Source organism: Hippocampus guttulatus, chromosome 6 (assembly GCF_054856545.1).
Source record: "Hippocampus guttulatus isolate MCC_2025c chromosome 6, RoL_Hgut_1.0, whole genome shotgun sequence".
In the NCBI taxonomy this organism is placed as follows: domain Eukaryota; kingdom Metazoa; phylum Chordata; class Actinopteri; order Syngnathiformes; family Syngnathidae; genus Hippocampus; species Hippocampus guttulatus.
Genome location: NC_141266.1, coordinates 5,978,082 through 5,998,367, shown reverse-complemented (window position 1 = coordinate 5,998,367; position 20,286 = coordinate 5,978,082). Strand labels below are relative to the sequence as shown.

The 20,286-nt window shown below is 42.5% G+C and overlaps 1 protein-coding gene across 1 annotated transcript; it reads right to left on the bottom strand.

Annotated features, from left to right (window-relative positions):
- Window positions 1-6,146: 6,146 nt before the first annotated feature.
- On the bottom strand, window positions 6,147-20,082 carry sall3a (spalt-like transcription factor 3a). The gene is made up of 4 exons (XM_086114377.1): window positions 18,827-20,082; window positions 8,942-12,076; window positions 8,107-8,447; window positions 6,147-7,857 (listed from the first exon to the last, which is right to left on the bottom strand). The coding sequence occupies exons 1-4, from the start codon at window positions 18,906-18,908 to the stop codon at window positions 7,426-7,428; spliced, it is 3,990 nt and encodes a 1,329-aa protein (XP_085970503.1). The 5' UTR covers window positions 18,909-20,082; the 3' UTR covers window positions 6,147-7,425.
- Window positions 20,083-20,286: the final 204 nt, after the last annotated feature.

The following is a 20,286-nucleotide window of genomic DNA, read 5'->3' as shown; positions in this document are numbered from 1 at the left end:
TCCGTGCTACTCCAATTACCTCCATTCCAAAAACATACCTGGTATGTTAATTGAAGTCTTTAAATTGCCCATAGTTCTGAATGGTTGTTTATCTTTATAAGCCCTGCAATTGGTTGGCGACAGGTTTGGGGTCCTCTCGTCCAAAGTCAGCTGGGATAGGTGCTGCAGAGACAGATGAATGGATGAATAGTTAAACAGCAGACCTGCTACGAAGCAAATTGAAACAAAGCAATATTTGTGTGAGGTTTACAAAGAACAGGGAGATCCTTCATGTTGTTTCTTGTATGTGGCCCCCATGGTGTCAATAAATATCCCTGGGTGTGGGAGAGAGTCAAGAGCAAGTAGCAAGTTGCAAATACGTCTCAAGTATTAACCATGAAGTTTCAAGATAAATTACTGTGGGGGGGAAAAAAAAATCTGCCCAGTCAATTTGAGACCCTACTGCATAGGTGTCAAACTCCGGTCCTGGAGGGCCGCCGGTCCTGGAGGGCCACCGGTCCTGAAGGGCCGCCGTCCTGTATGTTTTCCAAGTCTCCCTGTTGCAACACACCTGATAGAAATGAACAGGTTCAATACCAGCATTCCACAGAGCTTGCTGATGATCTGATGATCAGGTGTGTTGCAACAAGGAGACTTGGAAAACAGGCAGGACCGGAGTTTGACACGTGTGCCCGACTGAATTTCAATCAAGTCGAGTAAAATCGTTACTTGGTTTAAGTGGGTCATAAATCAGGTCATCTTTTCCTGATCATAAAACATTTTGCGTATACACCTGTGAATATTACAGAGGGCAGCCCAGTGGGCCAGTGGGCCAGTGGGCCAGTGGTTAGTGCGTCGACCTCACAGTGCAGAGGTCGTGGATTCGATCCCAACTCCGGCCTTCCTGTGTGGAGTTTGCATGTTCTCCCTGGGGCCTGCGTGGGTTTTCTCCGGGTACTCCGGTTACCTCCCACATTCCAAAAACATGCATGGCAGGCTGATTGAACACTCCAAATTGTCCCTAGGTGTGAGTGTGGATGGTTGTTCGTGTCTGTGTGCCCTGCGATAGGCTGGCATCTGGTTCAGGGTGTCCCCCGCCTATTGCCCGAAGTCGGCTGGGATAGTCTCCAGCACCACCCGAGACCCATGTGAGGATAAAGCGTTTTGGAAATTGAATGAATGAATATTACAGAGTCCATGGGCACTGTGAATTTAAGGACTTTGTCGGATTATGGACCTTGCTTGCTGTTTGTGCTCAAGTGTTGTTTTCTCGACATCTTGATCTTGTTCAGTCGTTTTGCTCTCTTAGTTCCTAATATTGTAATTATTTGGTAATTTGATTTTGCTCTTGTTTTTTCTTCGTGTAAATTGGACTCTGGTAATTTTGTTGGTTATTCTCTGTGTTCTTATTATCTGGCCTTTTGCAAGCTCTTTTTGTTGATTCCTCTTTTTATTTCACTGGGTCCTTTATGACCAGGGTTTTCTGTTTTGGACATTGTCAGTTTTGCGTTTTTGATGAATAAACAGTTTGTTTTTCGCACATTGTCTGTGTTATGTGCAAGCATACACTGCAGACATCAAAATATGGTCACAATGTGGCAACTGACTTTTAGCAAGTTTATCCCAAGAGTGTTTGGTGGGAGTTAGGGCTCTCGTGTTGCTCGCAAGCCTTTATGGGCCTCGCTTGGATTGAGAGATTTGAAAAGAACCATTACAATGATTCTTTTAGGTTTTCTTACTTTTTGATTCCTACTCTTGTATTTATCTTCAAGACCGGTCAATTTTAAAGGACAAACTATTGGGTACTCTCGTATGTTTTTAGTATTCTATCAATATTCACAAGACATAATGTGATAAAAGCCCATTGGAGTCTATATTCATTTTATGAGGAGTTCAGTGCATTGTTTTTCCACAAGCAGGTTTTAGTTTGGGGTGGAGTTAGACAGCACGATCAACATGAGGCTGAATTTGTAGCATCCTCAACATAGACTTTCGAATTAAAACCAGTTTAAAGAATAGCTCCTGAAGCGCCTGAGCAAGCTATCGACTCCAGAGCTGAGGCATGAAGTACAACACGGGAGAAGAAGCACTAACATGAAGGGAAATTCTGCAAAAAGACACACCTTTGGATTTAAAGCACCTATCTCAGATCCCAGAGCCCTGAGAATGGGATTGGATTACTGTCGGGTAGATTTACTCCTGTGGCTCTTTGCCACTACATCATCATAGGGCCCCCTGCCTCTGGATCAATGGGGATATTTACTGCACCTGTTTCAGAGAGACTTTCTCAGTCGGCAGGGCATTAAACAAACAGCCTGGACAGCCGAAAGCCCTGCCTCAGCCCTAGCTAGTCTGTTCACACTGTGCCATGCCCAGATGCAGCACTTAAGAACACAGTTCTATGCCTCAACCACACACACGCACCAGAAAAGACATTATGATTTGCCATGTTTTCCAAAATGAAATAATAATGGGAAAACATACATATCATTTCAATATGTTTGTATCCTTTTAGATTGCTTACTTAGAATGCAAACTTTTGTTATGGAAATTGAAATTCTAAAGTGACATTGTGGTCAAGGTTTTTTTTTAAATTTTATTATTATTATTATTTTTTAATTCAAACCCTTCTGAAATTGGATACTGCTGAACAGAAATCACTTACGGACTCAACAGTACTCCTTTATGAAGTATCTCTGTGCATCTGCAGTCCGTTGAATTATATGATAAATTTGAGAAGAATTGCCATTTAGATTGTGAGACAAACGTCTGTACATAAACGTATACTGGCTGCCTCCGTTCGCTAAATGCAAGCACATGGGTTGAAGAATGGATGGAATGTATTTGCTTTCCTCTCAAATATGAGCTCAATAATGCCTGAATGGAGAAAAGCCGTCAGTATGAAATTTCTTCATTACTTGACAATCCCGCTGACTGAGCCAGTGCCATTAGCTGACGGGGCAGTGTCAAACAATGGGCCTCTAATCGGCAACACATATTACCATTTCTGCAGCTCACAATTACAGACCAGTCAGCCATCAGCAGGATTATCGCTGGGTACAGTGGAAGTATGACGACTGAACTCTTTTGAAATATAGATTCAAATAATCACAATTTTTAAAAAAAACTCCCGATTAAAATTCAATTTTTGAGTAACTATCAATAGAGAAAAAAAATTATAGTTGCAAACTTACAATGATATAGATAGAGCAAATGGATTGGTCAGAGGCACACTAACAACATAACTGCCAAACAAATGTTTTGCCTGAGACAGTTTTTTTTTTTTTGTGGGGGGGGGTATCTCAAACAGCCAATCATTCTGATTGTCTGTTTGAGATCGGTGTTATTGCAGCATCTGCACTAGACTATGGAGAGTCATTGCCTGCAAAAATGTTGCAAAAATGTTATGGCTCACATTGAATTGAAATCAATGACAATCAAATGTAATCTTATTCTTCTGTTGCATGGAATTCAGCATCAAGGCGATGGATAATGTTTGTGTGGTTGGCAGATTGTCAAAACTTTTTAACTGATCACAGCAAAGCATTTCACTGAGTTTGTTGCATTACAGAAAGTCAGAACATTGTTAAATATGCGAGAGTGTCATTGAGTTTGTATGTGCTAGCACATGTGAACCATGTGTCAAATGTAATGCGCAGCTGGGAGGAAGCCATCATCTTACAACACGCGCACACACGCAAAGACATGCACACACACACACACACGCACACACGCGCGCGCACGCTCCTGCACAATGACTGGAGTAATCTCAGTGTGCATTATGACATGACAGCATCAGCTCAGGAAAAAAAATTAATTTGAGTACTGTACTGCATGAACAACATTGTCAAGAGCAATGTCATATTTTTTTCGAATAAAGGTATGCAGTCATCATGCTTTAGTATGTGTTCACGTGTTCATGCCAGTATAATACACACACACACACACACACACCTATCGTCAGCCACATAGCATTAATTCCTAACTCATTTTTCATATTGCAATATTTTGGGAAACAATAAATATAAAGAGAGCACACATTGGTATTTTTTAATGGGTGTTCTTCCTTTTGGCTTATTTGTTCATCCGACTGGTTTTTGTGACTATTTTGGCCGACTAGTGAGCATATCCGCCTCATAGTGCAGCAGTCGAGGGTTTGATTCCGGGTCCCGGCCTTCCTGTGTGAAGTTTGCGTGTTCTCCCCTGTGCGTGCGTGGGTTTTCTCCAAATATTCCGGTAGTCCTCCCATATTCCAAAAAATATGCATGTCCTGCGTGTTTTGTATGTCTACCTACTACAACACACCTGATTCAAAGGATTCTCTCATCCTCAAACTCAGAAGTAGCCTGATAATAATCCTGATCATTACAATCAGGTGTGTTGGAGTAGGGAGACAAAACACCCAGGACAGCTGCCCTCGGCTGATCACTGCTGCTCTAGGCTCATTACCAGCCAATCACAGAGCACAAACAGACAAGCAATCATCAATACTCAAGGACAATTTTTGTCTTCAGTTAACTTCAGAAGCATGTTTTTGGAATGTGGGAAAAAGCCAGAGTAACATGAGAAAACGCACGCAGGCACGGGGAGGACTGGCAACTCCACACAGGGAGGCCTAGGACCATAGACAAAGGTGTGTATGTGTGTGTGTGTGCGCGCGTGTGTGTGTGTGTGTGCGCATGTGTGTCTATACACAGTATATGTGTGTACATATATGTGTGCGTGTGTGTGTGTATGTGTGTGTGTATATACTGTATATATATATATATATATATATATATATATATATAAACATTTATTTTGTGAATGCAAACACTTTGTTTTTCTTCTTTGTACCCCCCATTTTTGCTGCTGTAGACTGTAAATTTCCCCAGTGTGGGACAAATGAAGGATATCTTAATATATATATATATGCCGTCAAACCTCGGTTTTCGAACGTCTCTGTTCTCGACCAAATCGGTTTTCGACCAAAATTTCAAATTTTTTATGCCTCGGATTACGACTGAAAATCGGTTCTCGACAAAACTGAGCATGCTTGAATGCACCATTTGACTCCTCTCGCTTTCCTTACACGAGGAAGTGACGCGTCCTCGTGTAGACGAGGAAGTGACGCTTCCTCGTGTAGCGTTCCATTGTGAGCAGACGTGTTCAATAAAGACTTTTTTTTAAAGAGCGTGGTTTTTGTTTTCGAACAGATTTCTAGAACGGATTATGGTCGAAAACCGAGGTATGGCTGCATATATATATATATACGTATATACACACATCCATCCATCCATCCATCCAAGGTTGGCACACTGCTCAACTAGTCAGCGGGGCACATCCGCCTCACAATGCAGAGGTGCAGCGTCCAATTGTGGCTCTGGCCTTACTGTGTGAAGTTTGCATCAGTTTTCTCCCACACTCCAAAAACATGTACGGTAGGTTAATTGATCTGTCTAAAATGTCCTTAGGTCTGATTGTGAATGGCTGTTTGCCTTTGTGTGCCCTGCAATTGGCTGGTCACCAGTTCAGGATGTACACCGCCTACTGCTCAAAGATAGCTGGGATAGGCTCCAGCATGCCCACGGACCATCATGAGGATGAAGCAGTTCAGATAACGAGTGTGTGTCTGTGTGTGTACGCACGCACAGACACACACACACACTCACAGGCGATGATGAAGCCACACACTTCTCACTATGCTTGGAAATCGTTGCATTAAGTTATGTGTTTGCTTTGTCATACAGGTATGTTTGTATGTGATCTCTTTGACATGGAAGAGCAAAGGAACAGAGACAAAGGAACATTGCAGATGAACGGGTATGAGTGCCATATAAGCTTGAAGGTTGGTTTAAGCAGGCAGCCCGTTTGTTGGGTGACTTCGCATGAGCTGTGGCCGATAGCAGATTCTGATTGAATGTGGATTATGTTACGGCTTGCGGGAAAAAAGCATATGAAGGAAATGGGTTGTCATTTAAACACTAACAACAGTGTTACTATATATTTATGTCTTGTTTTGTCCTTACCTTGATGCCGTCTAAAAAACTCAGCAAGGGCAAATACTTTTTTCTCAGACCGAGAAGACCAAAAATAATATATTTAAAACACACAAAAACCTAGTGATTCAGCCAGTATACAAATGTAATACATTGCAATTTTTAAGGACACTGACTATGCCTTTTATTTTTACTAAATCCAATTTAAACAAGCACTATGATGCAGAGGAGGAATATAAGTCATAGACACCATTGTGGTCATTATTTTATTTACGAGATTTTGACTGACTTATGGGTTTGCACTCCGATGAGTAGCACTGATGCAATCACCAACTGCAAATTGTAGGAGTGGTAAGCCGAAAACAATGAAAACAGCACGTATGATAGCTCGGTCAAAAGGTTAATTGTATCACAGACAAAACGTCTCATTTTTAAAAAGTGCATTCACAAACATGACAAATACTTTCAACTCATGATGTCTGTTTTTATGTGATACAAAATACTGTATGCATACCTGTTTTAGATTTGTTTGTATTTCTATACATAGATTTGTCTTCAAAAGGATCACTTCTTTTGTCTTTCTTTTTTTTTTTTTTTTTTTTTACAAAGGTTAAAAGCAGGGCAGAGGTCATAGCAGCTTTGGACTTCTCCAGCCTCATATACAGGTCACGTCACCTCCATATTTTGAGATACAGAGTCTTACCAGCTATCCAAACAAAAACCTCAGCATATTCTCTGTTGTTAAACTCAAATGACTTACTGTTTTTATTGAACAAGGTATTCATCAGTGAAGTCTGTATATTGGAAAATAAAAACAATGGAATCAATAAAATGTGTGGGCCATTAAATATATTTTTGTATACCCGCTTTTTTTTCTTTCTTTTTTTTGTCAATATCATAAATACTAAAGACACAGGACAATATTATAAGACAATGCTTTGAGACTAAGTGTAAAGATTAAAATAGTTAAAACTTTTTTTTCAAGTTTTCTAGTTCATGAGAAAACAAATTTCAGGTGAGCACAGAAACACTATACTGCAGTCGTTTTCAATCAAAAACAGCACTCGTAAAGCAGGTCGACTGAATGCCTACGAACAAACATTCATTCTTTTCTGTTTTAGTCCTGTTCATGATGTTTGCCCATTGTGAATAAGGCAAAATCCCGGTTTTCAAAAGAATTCATCAAAGCAGTCAAACATACAGAAAAACACTGTAAGTCTCATGCAAATCTTGCAAGACAACATTCTGTATTCCCAAACAAGAGACAAAGCATCGTTCATCATATCAAGTGAACAGGGAATGGGTGGAAGGCAAAAAACCTCTAGTCAACACTAAATACAATATTTCCAAGAGCAAAAAATATTTCATCTGTACATAATATAGTAACATGAATTTTAGACTGGATCAGCAGTTTCTTTCCATGTGAGACTTTTAGTTTTAGTCTTAGCTTCAAGACACTTGTCTTTCTTCAATTGATCCCAATCTCTTTGTTTTCCTCCATATACCTGGAGAATGGGCGGCTCGCCCCGACCTCGAGGGTAGCTTTCTCAATCCCGCTCATAGGAGAGCTGCTGCCTGTGTGCAGACGGTCCATTGCACTAGGCATGGCTCGCAGCGAAGGGATTCCTGTACCGCCGAGGCTGACAGGTAGCTGGCTGATACCTCCATTTTGGATCACAGAGATCTCATTGTTCTTCATGGCCAAGCCATTGGTGATAGCAGCTGCATATTGGTTCCAAAAACCAGGGTCGACATTCATTGCCCGAGCTGCCAGGTCCTTCTGGAACATTTCGCTGAACTTCATTGCGTCCCCACCAAGTAGGGCCATGGGATTCTCCACAGATAATCGCCGTCCTCTGCGCGCTGGTGCATTGTTCCACATGTGCGTCCCCATGTGGACCTAAAGAAAGCAAACACATGACCAAAGTACAAATAATTATCATGGTCATCAAGCACCAGAATGATTTGAGACATGTAGTCATGGGAAACGGTTAGAAACAAACAATGGATTTTTTTCTTTCAGAGGTGAATTTTATTTTGTCACACTTTTCAACTCGTAGTTGTGGTTTAAGTCGAAACCATTGGATGCACCGCATTACCATTTTGTCGGCATACATCCTTAAATCCACCAACTGTAGTTGTTACCTACCTTTAGATTGCCTTTAGTGGTGAAGGCCCGTCCACAGATGGAGCAAGCAAAAGGTTTTTCTCCAGTGTGTGTGCGCTCATGGATTTGCAGAGCGCTGGCAGAAGAAAAATTCTTCCCACAAGAGTGGCAGTTGTGCTGCTTTGGTGTACGTCGTGGGGGTGGGGGAGCCAACATGGGGTTAGTGTTGGGGCTCAGGGTGGCTTGGGGGGCTGCAGCAGCAGGAACCTGGATGCCCACAGGCAGGTGGGAATTGTCGCTCAAAGCCATCGACTTGCTGTGCCCGTTCATTTCCATTTTGATCATATTTGATGCAGTGCTGGCCAAGTTAGGAGTGTTTAGACCTAACAGAAAAAGTCAAAATAATACTTTTTAAAAAGGCTTCGCACATGACCGTTTAAATGTAACTGTTTACATTTCTTCAGCACACTTTATCGAATCTGATTCGAAACTTGAACCCTTTCACAGCGGTTACTACAGTGGACAGCTTACCATGTTATCAGGTTACAGGGTGCATGAAAGGGTTAAGATATCGATTTGTATCAGAGCTTGTCACTTGTCAATCGTTTCAGGAATCAGAAATGATTGTTCATTATTTATTATTATTTCTTATTACATATACATATTCCTTGTTCATATTTATTATAATTTTCCCTTTCATAATTTTGCTGCTGTAAATTGGGAATTTCTCCATTGTGAGACAAATAAAGGTTTTCTTATCTTATTAAACACTGTGAAATGATAGCGATATATGACAATATGATACTGTACCAAGTCTGCACAGATATTTTTAAACTTGCATTTAGATGATTAATTGAGGAATTTTAATCATACAGACCTCGATCTCTATTCAAAAACAGCATACTGAAGTGGCTCTCCTCCTTGATAAAGTGTCTGCTCGGTTGAATGGCAGTTAGGTCCAGGGCCCCATTGCCTTCTGTTGCAGGAAGTGGAGATGGAGTTTCAGATTTTTCAGACTTCACAGTTGCCAAGCCGACTGCATTGTTCTCCTGGCTCTCCTCTACTGCCACAGCAGTGTTGTGATTATTGAGGGTAGCTGGGGACTTGGATCGCTGGTTCTCACAGTGGCTGTGAGCTGGAGACAAATGTTGCAAAGAACCGGAGGACTCTGACAGCGCAGGGCTCCCCAAGCTTTGAGATTCTGCATCCCCAGCTACAGACAGCGAATCAGTAGGAAAACATTCATTCTCGCTTCCATAGCTGCAGAAATTTTGACTAGGCTTTTGAATAAATGAACTGGTAATTTTTGCAGTGGAGTCAATCATCTTCATCTGGTTCTCCATCGCGGCAATGCTCGACATTATGGAAGTTGGTGGAGAGCTTCCAGGTGAATAAGGTTTCAATGGGTCCAATTCACCTTCTTTTAAATCAACTTCATCATCTATAGCCTGCTCCATTTCATCCAAAAGATCGTCATCATAATTGCTCATTGCATCAATGCTCTTTTCATCGAATGACAGGTCTGTGTCCATTTCCTGAACGTTTTCTGTGACTGGAGTGTTTGGGATCTGGCCGCCCATGTGCATACGAATGTGCTGTTGTAGAACAACAGCGTTGGTGAACTTCTTCTGACAGATAGGACATGAGTGCTGGACTCGTAGAGGGGGTTTGGACCGATGAACACCAAAATGTGTTTTCAGATTACCCTTGGTGGTGAATGCCCGCCCACATATCTTGCATTTAAAAGGTCGCTCGCCGGTATGGATGCGGTAGTGCATCTTGAGAGCACTCTGACAGCTCAAAACACGGTGGCAAATGACACACTGGTTGGGGTCAGTCATTTTTTTGTCAATGTTTTCAACAAGCTGTTGCAACTTTGATGTCTCTGATGTTTGCATAGAGTCTAGGAGGCCTCCAAAGGGAAATTTAGCCTTAAATTGATCAGAGAGCATGGGGAGAACAGGGTGGGACACCGGGTTTGAGGAGGAGTTTGGGCTGTTGATGGGTTCAGAAACCTGGGAACTGCCAGTCAATGTTGTAGAGGTGATGGCAGTGGAGAGAACCACGTGTGATACTGTTGTTGTAGTAGTGGTGTTTTCCCCTGGCCGACTCGGGCCGGTTGGGGGCAGGAGAATGCCTTCAGGCTTCAGGACAGGAGGTACATCACTCCCTGGTGCGGGTTTTGGGGAAATTGACGTAGTGGTAATTCCAGAGTCAATCACAATATTCGGAGACAACGATGCACATTCGCTTGATGGGGGTGATGGCCTTTGAGGTGACCTATTTAAGGGAGTGAGGCTTGCAGAATCACCAAAGCCACCCATCATACTTGGTAAGGTGGGAGGTAGTTGGAGCCCGACTGAGGTGGGAACAGTAGGGAGGATCGGTTTACTGTCAAGCCATGTGGTAACAGGCTTTTCTGGGGGCAAAGACATACCATATGGAATGCCCGAGTTTGTAGGAACATTGTCTAGGTACTCAGGAACTGGGTAGGGGTTCATTTGAATATGAGGGTATTTTTCTTTGTGCCTCTGGAAGTGGACTTTCAGATTTCCCTTGGTAGAGAATCGGTTACCACATATGTTGCATTTGTAGGGCCTCTCTCCAGTGTGGGAACGCAGGTGGATTTGTAGTGCGCTGTCGCTGCCAAATACTTTGGCACAGAATCTACACTTGTGCTTGAAAAAAGGGTCTTCAGAACTGGGCTTAGTGTCAAAAACGGACACATTTGGGGGCTTCCCCTTGCGATGTTTCATCAAAGCAGATAGGGGGTCGAGTGCATTTGCTGTTGCTGCTATGCTAGCCAATGGGTTTGGGAATATGACGCTGCTTGACGAGCTGTGAGGTATCAGCGGTAGATTGGAAGCTGAGTTCAGAAGGCTGTTGTGACTGAGCGATGGCGGAGTGCTTGAGTTCCTGGGATGTGTGGAACTGCTACTGATTCCACCGTTTCCTGTCACACTATTGCTCATGCTCATGTTGGTGAGGGATGATGAGCAGGATGGAAGGAGAGCTGACAATCCAGAGGCACTGGGTGGGGGAAACACTGAACTACTGGAGGATGTATTGGAGACTGAAGAATTTGATGGCTGACTTCTACTCGATGTTTGGGAGTGAGGCCCTTCTATTCCAGAGGTCAGAGGCAAAGAACCTTGGCTGTTGAGAGAAGCCGGCAACCGAACAGGCAGCTGATGAACTGGAGGAGTGATAAAGTTGTGAAGCTGAAGTTGACTTGCAACCGAGGGGGCACAAGCAGAAACCGGCCCGGGGTTCCCTGTCACTGTGTTGTGGTGGTTCAGTGCAGGCTGTGATGCAGACTGTCTGTTCATCAGAGCCACTTGACTTCGTATTTGTTCTATCAACTGCAGCTGGTGTATTTGCTGCTGCTGAAGGGCCATCAGCTGATCCAAGATCATAGGGATAGCCATGGTGGAAACTCCATTGCCTGCTGCTGCCCGAATGCTCTGAGAAAACTGAGCAACTGCTACCCGGGTGCCATGCAGTGTTTCGAGGGTAACATTAGTGCTTGGCATGGTATAGCTCGTAACACTCGGGGGGCTGACATCATCGAGCTGAGATACGGAGCCATCTGCTTCAGGTGATGCCACGTCTCTTTCTTCAAGATCCATGTTTTTTTCAGAAGAGAGTTCCACCTCCATCTCCACATCCTCCTTTTCTAGGATCCTGATCCCATTGGACGTGGTCATCTCTGAGACATCGTCGCCCTCACTCGCGGGTGTGCGGTTGCCGTCCCTGGCATCATCGCTGTCAGCTTGCTCACTCGGGCAACTGGGCACAGGGGATGGTTCTGAGTACTCCTGGGAGGGAATAGGTGTTTCCTCATTGTCATTTACAATCAGCACTAGTGGGTTCTTGGTGCAGCTCGTTAAATGTTCACAGAAATCTGCCCATTTGAAGAACTCAGCACAACATTTTTCACACACATGAGTCTCTTCACTGCCGCTGCGGCTTTCATTCCCGCTGTCAGCATCATCCAGCACATCACCTCGAGCTGAAGGGAGGAGGTCAGGGGTTTTAAAGGGGATCCAGAAAGATGGGGGGGGGGGGGGGGGTGAGAGGAGAATTCATGAATAACAAATCAATAAAGAAAGTACATAGAGTATATTTTGCAGTGCAGTGATGAAAAGATTTAACCTTAGATTTTCTCATTTTTAACATAGAAAAAATCAATGCATTCATGTATATAATTTTTTTTTTTACTCCCCACAAATTGTCCCATTTCACCAATGGTCAAGGCCCAGGTTTGCGCATTCACACCCTGTCTCTCAAGCCAGCTAATCATTTTCTTTGTGCAATCCATCAAATTATGAGGGCCTATCAATTGTGGATACTGCCGCTTAATGAAATTCTATAGAGCCCATCGATTTCCAATATTTCATACAATTCACAGCTGCCTCGTCTGTTGGGTACAAATCAGGACTTTGATGGCCCTATTAGGATTCCCCTCTGATATCAGGCTACTGAATTTCCAGCTGAATGTAATTGTGGATTGTGGGGGAATGTACTTGGCCAAAATACTTCAAAATAGAATTTTATCCCGAAAACAATTAAATGAAGTGAACCTTGAAATAATACACAAAAAGAAAACCACACGTTTGCTTTTGTGGAACACATTCGTACTCGTTTTCTCTCTCTCTTTCTCTCTCTCTCTCTGACTCTCTCTCTCCCTCTCCCATGCTCACTAAACCAGACTCAACAAATTACATGCTAGTGTGAAGGCAGCAAAGTCTCTGATTAGTTACACATGTTTAATCACAGTTACAGCAAGCCACTTCCTCCTGCTCATGCGACCAGCCGAGTGCAACAAGCCACCTCACGCTTTGAACGCTGACCCATTTAGCACCTAAGACCTGATCACAACCATCGTCTTACTTAGAATACTGGACCCATAAATTATTATCTGTATGTGGGCTAAAATCTAATGTCGGCGTTGGCACAATAAGTCTATTTTTGTGCTCAAATGCAGCCGTTGAATTTTGCACAATTTATATTTCTGTGTTCGATGGAATGATCTCCACATTTGACAAGTCCCCTCCACTGTAACGCTTGTAAGACGCACCTTAAAACCCATTTTTATTTCTTTGCTTTTAGCATAGCACAAGACTTTGTCCTCATTATTTGAATGTGTTTTATTTTTTTGTTTACTTTCCTTGTTTTTTTTTTCCAAACTTTATTGTGAAAATTGTTTTAATTATTTTTTTCAATTGTCGAATGTTTTATGTTCAGTTTGTATTCATGCTTACCACATTGTTTGAGCGTTTTCCTGTAGAAATAAATGATCATTATTCTAATGATTAAAACAATTAGAGAAGTCACTTTTTTTGTCTGGAACAATGGTGTTGTTGTGTTTGCACACTGGAGCCCACCCAAAAAGTTATTGTGGCGTGAGATATGGTAAGACAGACATTAAATCTGTGATTGAAGACACTCACATCTGCAAATTGGACTCTCAAGGGAGTGTGCTTATTTCAAACCAATAACTCAAAAAGAATTGTAAAATGTCAGATGCTGCATTAAAATTCTCATTTGGTAAAAGATTCATTGAAATTGATCTATAGTTGGAGTAGTAATAATCTGTAAATATATGGAACACGCCCACACCCACCCACCTACACATACACGCACACAAACACACATTTGATCAAATAAGCATCCAATTTCAAATTTTATCCCACAATTTTGTTTCATCTCGTAGCAAGGTTTTCCAATTTTTAAAACAAAAAAAAAAGAATATTTGTTCAGGGATTTACTTGCCAAAAAGGACAACATTTTGTGATTCAAAACAAACAAAAAAATTCAACAAGTAAAATGGGACAAGTGTACCGGTAAATAGAAAAGACAGCGACACATGCTATAGCAGGCTGAAAATCCCCTTAGCTCCTCAGCAGACAAAGAACCCATTTCCATGATTGAGGGCTGAAAGGTCAACACAAATGAGTCGGCATTGTGTTTAGATGATTAGTTATTAGAATGGTATTACTGTCAATCTCTTTTACTCTTTCATACAATTACAAGTGGAAACCCCTGTATGCCTGTAACACCTCTCTCAAAATCACGCACATATAGATACACACACACACACACGCGCGCACACACACACGCACACACACACACACACACATTCATTGTACTTGTCTCTCACATTTATGCAAATTACTAATATTTCACCAGCACTGTAGAAAAAAAAATAAAGGGGAAAACACACACACACACACACACACACACACAAAACATTAGGCTTGCAATGATTCATATTATGTAGGTGTGTTCTCTGCTATGTTGTGTGTATCCCTGATTAGTTTTCACCGTGATTTAGAATTTATTACATCTCACACAAGATACCAGCTTTGTGCGTTTACACGAAATGTTAAAGTTCTCTGAAAAGGAGGCTTAAATGGTCGACTTGGCTCACAGTGTGAAGGCGAAATTTTGTGGCTGTGCATACAAGACTGCGTGTGCACATTTGTGTGTTGGCGTATTGATTTTCCTATAGCATGAAAAAGCGACGGCTGGAAAAAAAAGAGGCTGCAATACGTCTTTCATTTGAGCTTTAAGAGTCTTCATCTATTCCCATGCAAATATTAAGCAGGACACAGTCAATAGAGTGATTGTGGACATTGAATATGTGTGCCTGCTATCATGCCCAACAATCTTTGGCATGCTAAGTGAAACCACTAATCTGACATATCGGATGAGGTATTCATGCTTTCTTCTGAATCTGTGAAAACCACAGTGCTGTGCACTGAATAGAGCATTGGCCTATTGAACAATTACATATACTGCCTTTCTTAACCATTCATAGATTCCTTTCATGAATACACACAGAAAAAAAAACTACACTGGTAATATCTGCTGCTCATTAAAGTCCACTCTTTGCCCCCTAATTGTATCGCACTATTTGCACCTTATCATCTTCTTTATGATGGATTAGATTGAATTTACGAAAAGGAAAAAGGAAATCATTTTTGTTTTTAATTCTTCATAGAAGTGCCCCTCCCTTTCACTGTTTGAGATGCATTCATCTAAGGCACCGAAGGATAGATCGGTGGCATTAAAGGCGCACATCAGTGTTGGCTGTTGGAGAATGGGGTCCAGCGATGCTAAGTTTCAAAATGAGGTTTGGATGAGGAGAGGTTTATTGTTTGTTTGTTTTTGCCAGAAAAAAAAAAAAAAAAAAACACATTGCACATTTGGAATTATTTTCCTGACAGGTACATCTACAGTACATTCATTTTCAACATGTATTTGTGAAAAAAATAAATAAATATATATATATATATATATTTTTTTTTTTTCCTCCTTCACAAATTCCCCACTACTTTATTATTTCTGCTCTTACACACTAGTCAAGTGACCTGTTGGTTATATCGACACACACGAAGCTTCTCGCAGAATGAGTTCATGCATCCTTAGACCTGCAGAGGCTCAAGTGTGTGCCATTCGCCCGGTCAGCTCTACTGCAGAGTGCTACAGTGATATCTACACAAACAGAGAGGCCTTTGTCATATAGCCTGCAGATGCAGCGCAGCCAAAACATGAACGATTTGTTAACAGCTATCTTCTGTCTCTTAGAAAAAGGTTTGACATGTGGAAGAAGCAACGATCACGGCTGATCCTCCTCTACAGGCCCAAAAATATTCCAAATGATTTTGACCTGGCTCTTTATGAGAATGCTTTGACTTCCAAGTCCTTACAAACACCAGGACCACTGTCATCACCAAGCCAGATCTAAATAAATGGATAAAAGGAACAAAAAAATTACCCTTGCTCGATTTGACGTTTTAATACTGTACGTGTTCTCAATCCAGAAAGGTAATTAAAATAGAGTTGTATTAAAGTGAGTCATATTTAAGTGCCTTCTTGAAGACATTATTGCACTCTGTGTGGGTGGTCCACCAGCCTGCACCCATCGGTGAGAGGGGATTAAAACAAAAGCCAAACAAAGCCTCACTGCAGGGGTGGGGAGGGCGGGGGCTGGTGGTGCATGCATGTTAACACTGTCAGCAGGGGTCTTCTCACTACATTCTCCCGATTGCATCCGTGTACTTCTTCAATATTTCATATATTACAAAAAAGTTGGGGGTTTTCCGTTTAAAAAAAAAAAGAAAAGAATTATTCGAGACATTTTTGTCCCACAATGTGGAAAGCAGGCAATGGAATGTGTTGCTATCCCCGAATGCGTAAAAAAACAGCGAGTGCAATATAATTTAGAATGGGTGTATAAGTGCAATCACTCTGTACCTGTATGTTGTCGCCCTGCATGTTTAATTTTCTGGAAGAGATCACTTTCAGAAGTTTTAGAACGAGAGGGGTCAATGTGTGTTGCCATGCAACGTGCGTGCCCTCGGCCCGCACGCATCACATGCGCGTTTTCAAATCCGCCGTCTGCACAGGAAGTGGCGACAAGATGAAGAGCCTGTCACTGTTCACACTTTCTCGGATGCCAGCAGACTGTGCAGCCAAGGTCAACGGCGTCCATGTTCTAATTGTTTAAGGATCTTGACACCGAGCTGCAGGACCTGCTCAGCTGGGCTGGACAAAGGTTAAGTCAGCAAGCTTTTTAAAAGCACTCCTAAGCACCCACGGCCCCCGCCCGCCAATCCTAACACACACAACCCCCAAAACCCCTGGGGTGGGGCAAATATCCAGAAGGCCCGAGGGGCAGATGATATGCCACACATGGGATAGATGGCACTCAATGATTATCTTTGCCATGTTTGCCCGAGTAATAAATCATGAAGGTGATATCAAATTGACCATCCTAACATAAAACAGCAAATGACATTCGAGTGGAGCTGCATTCTCGACTTGCAGTCTTGGTCGCCGTTTGTAAACAAAAAACAAAAACCAAATCAGATGCTTGACTTAGTACTCAATGTAAAGAGAAATAGATTTTATGATCAAATATTTCAACGTTCTTCGAAGATTTCCCCAAGCTCAGGATCAATTGCGCTGCATGAAAAGGCCGCTTTTCATGAGTGTGATCATGCCGCGACTCAGTGACGTGTCACCTGTAAGGTAGCTTCGGCTGTTGTTCTGAGATTAGTACGTCGACTCGGTTTTCAGTGCGGAAAAAAAATAAAAAGGTTTGGAATTGTTTCTGTGAATTTTTTTTTTCTTGTGTGAAAACAAGAGGGCCTGTTTAGTACTCAAATAAGGAGAGTGAGGAACATTCCACCGCCGCTTCCAGTCTTAAAAACAATGGAAGACACTATTAGTGTGCGTGTGTGTAGGCTACATGTGTATGTGTGTGTCCTTTTCCAACCACAGACACACCTCAATGTAGCACCAGAACGTTAAAGCGCGGAACAATACAGTAAACGATATCATTTTTCACAACAGGGTTATTTTCACGATACGTGAGCTGGACTTGGTCTACAATATCTGCAATGAAAATATTCAAGGATAAAACAATGCAACTTTACATTAAGTTTATAGACCTTAAGCATCTAAGACTGCCAAGGGCCCTCATTGCATATTCAAAGAGAAGCAATGTGTCTGTTAAAAAAATACTCTGAAATCATAAGTATAAATCACACTCAAGGGAGCACAGCAGTTTGACCACCACCACCACCAAACACACAGACACACCATCACACACATGCAAAAGAGAGCAGCTTCATCATGCCCGTGCCATACATTTGTACTCAAAAAGCCTGCAAATTGAGAGTGTGAAGGGGTGAAACAATTTAAAATGGTGAGAATTTACAAATTAATACTGTAGTTATAATATGCAATCTTGATTATTAATTGGAAATTGGGATTTAAATTACTTTTAACTGGACTTGTGTTTTTTAGCTTCATTAGATAAATGAAATGAAATGAATATCACGGTTGCTAATGAAAAAAATTGTTTTACTCATCGTCTCCATTTATCAGCATTAAATAATGTTTGCAATAAATCTTCCATCTTTAATGTTTTAACACGTTTTGATACAAATGCAGAGTCACAATTTAAAAGTAGATTTTCTATCAAATAGGCGTTTGCACTGTTTTTTTTTTTCTCAAACATGATGTCAATTTCCCCCTGATGGCAAGCTGGAATGCCGACATAGTGAGAGAAAAGGCAACAAATCAAGTGTGCTAAATTTGTGTGAGGGGGGAAAACAAAAAACATTTACATGACAAAACAAGGCTTCAACCTGCACCGGAATTAGCGTTTTTTTGTGTGGTCCTTGTGAAGACAGAGAGGCGCAGAGGGACAGCACACTCGCTCATGCAACACAGTAGCTGCAACCTTTTTAAAAGAGCTATTATTAAACCTTGGTTTTATTCGAATTTGAAGTAAGACAGAGCGTCATAAATAGATTGACATCAGTCATGAATGTATATCAATTCGTCATTTCAGAAACATTTCAAAAATTTCACTCTATTAATATTACAAGACGAACATTACCATCGTTCGGTGAAATCACAGAAAAATGTTTTAATACGATTGCGTTTCCAACAGGCCTTTCAAAAGGCCGGTCGAAATGCAAGCTGTCTTATTTACCAATAATCTCAAAACAGCAGCGACATTGTACATAAGACCACTATTTGCAATTGAATAAAATACGAAGTTCCGACGCGCCGGTCACGTCACCTTGGAGAAAGGGTTCCAACTTAAAAACATCCAAATTATGGACTTTTCTGGAATAGTTTCAATCAACACATTGATTTTTAAAAAAAAACTCTTTTAAACAAGGTAATACAGGGGGGAATACACACACTTTTGGACAGGGGAGGTACAATTTGGACTCACCTTGCTGAGAAATGATCCCGCTAATGGGCGCATCCTCTTCCGACTTGAGGTGCTGCGGCTTGGCTTGCTTGCGCCGGGACATGCTGGTACCGGTTCTGTTTTTTGGTGTTGGCACTGGTGTCCGTACCGGCGTTGGTTTCGCCGCTGCTTCCGCTGTGAGAGTCCGGGGCTGTGCGTGTGCGCGCGGCTCAGCCACATCAGCGCAGTGCGCGCCGGTCCACTTGACAAAGTTCTTCTCTCCCCCCCAACCCCCAACCCCCCCCAAAAAAAGAGTCTGCGGGCAAAGTGCGGGGACGAACTGTGGAAATTAGCCGCTCTCGCTGTCGCGGCTGTGCGTGAGGTTGCGCATGTCGGTATAATAATTATGATAGTGAATAATGCTTGGAGATGAGTGGCACCGTGTGAAGGTGGGGAGGATTGGCTTGTGTCCAGCGGACGCGCATTGGGTATGCTAATGAGGGTGCGACTGAGCAATTAGCCGCCTCGCTCTCGAACTTTATCCGTCTCTTTTCTCTTTACCTCCCCCTCAACAGCACAACACAACACACACATCTCTTGTTGTGCCCAGCACTTTGGGGTGGGAGTGGGGGGCGGGGGGGGGGGGGGTCTTGTGCATAGGCTGCTCTTCTTCGTCTTGCGCACGGACTCAGTGCTCTTTCAAGATGTTTTCTTCCTCTTCATCACTTTGACCTCTTTGGTTCACTTTCATTTTGGACTCGGTGCTCGTACTTTTTCCTCTTAGCAAGTTGTTTTTTTTTCGTGCGCAACTACAACTTCGAATTTCAAGTGAGTTAAGGTTGGGACACATGATCATAGGCGAATCAAGTCATTGACGAGAGCGATAAGTTGTTACCAGAGTTCTCCAAAGTTTCCGATTTAAAAAAAAAACGGGAAAAAAAGGAAGGTCCCACGAAGCTCCTTTGAGAGTGACCAAAACGCTTTCGTCCCAGCAAAAAACAAAACAAAAACAAAAACAGAGTAAGTTCGATCTGGATGCTTTCGAAGAGGGTGCACCGTCCTCCGTCTCCCCTCCAAGTGTTTCGCTCCCTTTTTTCGCTTCTCCAAAAAATGAAAGTCGTCTCATTAATTTACCGGGCCTCAACTTTCCCCCCCCCCCCAAGATAAAAGCGTCACCGGTGGAGACTTCTGCGTCGAGGCCCGTCTAAAAGTTGTCTTGGAGCGGGCCACCGGTCTTGCGGAGGGTCGCGCGGGCGGGCTCCGTGTGAGTGTGGACGAGCGGCGAGAGTGAGCGTTTAACCCCCACCAAGGCAGCAGCAGGCTCAGCCCATTGCTTCCCGCCGCCGCTAGGATGTACCACCACGTTGCTGTTGAATGGACCGTCCTCACCCTCCCGTTTCGACACCCACATTTGATTTGACCTCCCATTCCCTGACGCCCCGACACATTCTACCAGTCAACGCCTGTCAGGCTGTCAAACGAATTGGAGATTGACTTTTATT